This window comes from Trachymyrmex septentrionalis, unplaced genomic scaffold, assembly GCF_001594115.1.
Source record: "Trachymyrmex septentrionalis isolate Tsep2-gDNA-1 unplaced genomic scaffold, Tsep1.0 scaffold51, whole genome shotgun sequence".
Classification (NCBI taxonomy): Eukaryota; Metazoa; Arthropoda; class Insecta; order Hymenoptera; family Formicidae; genus Trachymyrmex; species Trachymyrmex septentrionalis.
The window spans coordinates 2867352-2871827 of record NW_017305683.1 but is presented as its reverse complement, the minus strand read 5'-3'; the positions used below and the strand labels follow the sequence as shown (position 1 = coordinate 2871827).

Genomic DNA, 4476 nt, shown 5'->3' with positions numbered 1-4476 from the left:
TGTTCAATCGCTTTGTTTCGGATTCTGGATAAAATAAAAATAATTTCGGTTTTATAAAAAGCAGATATACATAGACATATATATATATATATATAAATTAGCAACTATTTTTACCAACATGAAAAAATACTGTATTAAAAAAATTCTGAAAGAATTCTATGAAAAGAAAATAAACAATTTTTTGTCTCTTGTTGTTTTTCTGTAAAGTTGATTTGAGTAAAAAATCATTGAAAACCAATATTCGGCAATTTTTAGTAATTAATATCTTATTAATTATTGCAAAATGATAAAGGACTTTTCGATCAGTTTAGTCCGCTCTATCTATGCACAAAATATTTGGCGGTTATTCTGAGATATCCTGTATAGATACAGATATGAAAATAATTTTTGTTGGAAACTTAAACTGGCTGCTAGAATGTTAAAAACTTTTTGCAACATTGTATATCGTATTTGAGATTCCTACGTAATTATTTTGATAGTACGACAAAATTATTTTCAGATCTGTATCTAGCTAAATTTTTAGATACTTCAGCAAAACCGTTCTTTCCGTGTAACTATTTACCCGTTCATTCTACCTGTTCGCGACTTTGTTTGCATGTTTTTACGAAATTTCGCACGCGAACCACGTTTTTTTTTTTTTGCTTATTTCTCGCTCTGTTATTAATACTTCTGATAAAAAATCATTCTCTATTCGCGTAATCGTCTATCTCGCTAAAACGACGCATATCAGAGATATACCGTCTCTCCGCAAAAACAATGCGCGTCGTTTTCTACCATCGATGCACGAGACTCGAATCATTCGCGTGAAATCGTGTACGCCGAGAAAAGTGAGCTCTCACCCTTAATGCCGGAAAAACGAGACCATTGTGATTCGTTCTTCCACCCAACTCCCTCCATTTCCTTTTTCGCCGACAGGACTGTATTTATCGAAATTTACTCGCGACGTTTGTAGAAAATACGTAGGAACATCCGAATAAAAGTCATGATCTCTAAAATTAATGAAAGAACAAAAATGGATAAAATAACGAAGAAATGTGATCAGTTCTTTCAATTCTATCCGTTAATTATTTTTAGCAATCCGGTATTTTAAAAATTAATTAAATGATCCGTTAATTAAAAAAAAACGATATGGATCAAGCTAAACCCGGAAAATTCAACGAAATTAACGCGCTAATATATGTATATTATAATGTTGGAACTCACAACGATCTTTAAAATTAAACTTACTCCATTTCCAAGATAAGGAAAAGCGATTAACATTTATGGCAGAACAGGATCGCAAATATACTACCCCAAGCCTGCGCTTCGACCAATCACCAATATATCCAAGCTTTTTCCCCTATGAGGGAATCGACGGTTGCTTGCGTTCTCGGTTAACGTTCGCTAGTCGAAACTTCCTCCGTTTCTCATGATATTTTTCTTTTACCCTTTCCCTCTATCGATCCTTCCTCACGTGTTTTTGCACATAATAGACGCACTTCGTTCCATCCGACATTTCGATCGCTTTGAAATTAAAAATATTTACGATACTTTGATTCCAACTTTGATTTTCACTTTCGTTAATCAAATATTCTCTTTTTGAAGCATTAAATCTAGAATGTATATATAATATTATACCAAAGATATATTATACCATAGATATATCTGAGAAATAGTAACCAATAGAATGGCAAAGTCCTAAAACATTGCACTACAAAAAGTCTTATTACAGTAATTGGAATTCTGGTAGATTCAATCAGAAAGGTATAAATCAGACTGCACTTATAATTAAATCTAGCAAAAAACATTCTAATCGAGATAACCAGAAATTCCATTACGACAATTCGAATTCGGATTCATACGATCAGAATTTGTTTTCTTTGTACTGATTCTTGTTAGTGCAGTGTGCAGCTTTTTTACTTATCTATCTATTTATCTAGATAGTTATCTATCTATTTATTTATATTATTTTTCATTTGAATTTGCAATTTTTTATAACTAGAATTCTAATTCGTACAATCAAAATTCGTTTCGTTGATACTCTTCTTGTTGGTATCAATCAAATCACATTTTTCTCGGCGTGTGTCGCATTTTTACCTGTTTTATTTATCTATTTATATTCGCAATACTTTCATCTTGCAACTTATGTTTTCCATCGCGCCTTTCAAAATTCAGCTTAACGTTCCCATCCATCTGCTTTATAAGATAGCCGCATCACTTTGTAGAAACAAAAATGAATTTTAACGCATTTCATCATTCCGCAGGCAGTTGTCAGGGAATTGAACAGGCTGGGCATGTTGGTCGATCTCTCGCATGTCTCGACAAGAACGATGAGGGCGGCCCTGCAGACGACGAGGGCGCCGGTGATCTTCTCGCACAGCGCTGCCAGGGCGCTGTGTAATTCCACCAGAAACGTGCCGGACGACGTGCTCAGAAATCTGGTGAGTTCTCCGCGTCGCATAAACACGTATACTCCGAATGCAATCGGATTGCGCTTTAAAAACAGAGTGGAAAAGAAATACGGTAAACGGATCAGTTCAATTATTCCATCGTTGCTGATATTCCGCACTTTCCGCAGAAATAGGTATAGCGAGCGAAACGGAACGCCGCACCCGCTGTCACGAGGGAAAAAAAAAGCGATACGTCGATTGCAATATGTACAGACGGATTTATTTATTTATTTATTCAGGTCTCTTGGTACCACGCGCGTGTCGGTCAGTTAGAAAACACTGCGGAGTATGAGCGCTCGTGTACAGAAAACGAAATGAGATATTTCTTTGCTACACCGCGCTTACAAGAGACGGATAGAGAAAATCAAAGCGGGCACTCGCGAAAATGTAAACCAGCGCGTATGAAAGTTGCCGGCTACCGCAGCTACAGCCTTTGTTCCACCATACCAAGATTATTTGATTTCGGGTCAGCGTATATATGTACATCCCACGGACCAACCAGGCTGTACTAAAGCTCAGTTTTGGCGTGGTTTTAGTATTGAGCGACAACTACCCGGCGGAATTACGATACGTGTAATATTTGAGGAGCAGCGAGTAATAAAATGTCCGCAGCTACGCTGTAAACATGGCCATTAACATTATTGATTTTACGCGGCAATGCAAAACAGCCTCTCGTCAAAAATTTATTTTAATATTCTAATTAATTATTATACAACTTCGATCCGGAACTGTAATTAGAAAGGCAGCAACGTTAAAGTAGGATTATCATGGAAGACGTACACAGAAAGAATGAGTTTGTTGAAGTTCAAAAAATTTAGATACCCAGAAAAAGATGATTTTTGTTGAAATATCTAAAAATTTAGCTATAAGCCGTAAATGTGAAAATAATTTTGTTAGGTCATCAAAATAGTTATGTAGGACGCTAAAATTTGATGATAATAATAAACAATTTTGACATTTAAATCATTAATTTAAGCATCTTACATAATTATTTTGATAATCCGAAAAAGTTACTTTCAAAAATTTGTAACTAAATTTTTACACTGAAAAAAATTATATTATATCAACAGCATTACTTTAATTTTAAAAAATTTTATTAATTTACACAACACACACAAAACACTATTAATGAAACAAGTACGTTATGGTCTTGTTTTGATAAAATTGTATTCCTTTATCAATATACTATTATTGAATTAACAAGATTTTTTTCAATTACAATAATGTTGTTGATACAATATCTTTTTTTTTCAATGTAGATACTTCAATAAAATCGTTCTTTTCATAGATACAGAAATCTGAAATAACTTTATTGAACCAATGAAATAATTATGTAGAAAACTCAAGCGTGATGAACAATGCTACATAAAATGTTGCCATTCTAGTAATCAGCTTGAGCGCTCTACGTAATTATTTTAATAGTCCAATTATTTTGATAATCCATTATTTTCAGATCTAAATCTAGCTATTTAGATACTTCAGCAAAATCTTTCCGTGCATGTAAAAAGATATAATAAAATATATGATAATAGAAATATGATAAAATTCAAATATGAAATAGAATGATATGAATATGATAGAATATGAATTCGAATATGTGTGATAGGATTCCAATATGGTAGAATTCGAGAAAAAAATAAAGCATACGCCGCGAAAATAAATAACTGCCGACAATCGCTTTTTATATATTGCGATCGTTCGAGTATATATGTAAAAGGAAAAAAATGCGAAAGCAAAAAAGAAGGAGTGCGCACAGTGCTGGGTGATTAAACGCAAGTTTTATCGACAGATCTGATATCTGGAAGTGAGATGCGTAACGTCGAAATTAAATTCGCAGCGTACAAGCGAAGTGAGGCCAGCCGTGTGCAAATCGAACGCAATACGAGAGTAGTTTGCAATCCGCAAAGTTGTAAAACGTGCGCACTGATCGGATCGATGGAAATGTGCAAGAACGTCGGGATCTGTAATATCAAACACAAAGTAACATCGAGAACGCGCAAATTGTTCGAGTTCATGTAACGAGATAATCGCAAACTATTTGTAATCG

At 34.2% G+C, this 4476-nt stretch overlaps 1 protein-coding gene across 1 annotated transcript in view; it reads left to right on the top strand.

The window, feature by feature from the left end:
- LOC108751640 (dipeptidase 1-like) overlaps positions 1-4476 on the top strand; it is a 129033-nt gene that overhangs the window by 118043 nt on the left and 6514 nt on the right. The window contains exon 8 of the mRNA XM_018491924.1: positions 2244-2420. Coding sequence (XP_018347426.1) covers positions 2244-2420 — 177 coding nt within the window. The remainder of the gene's footprint in view (positions 1-2243; positions 2421-4476) is intronic.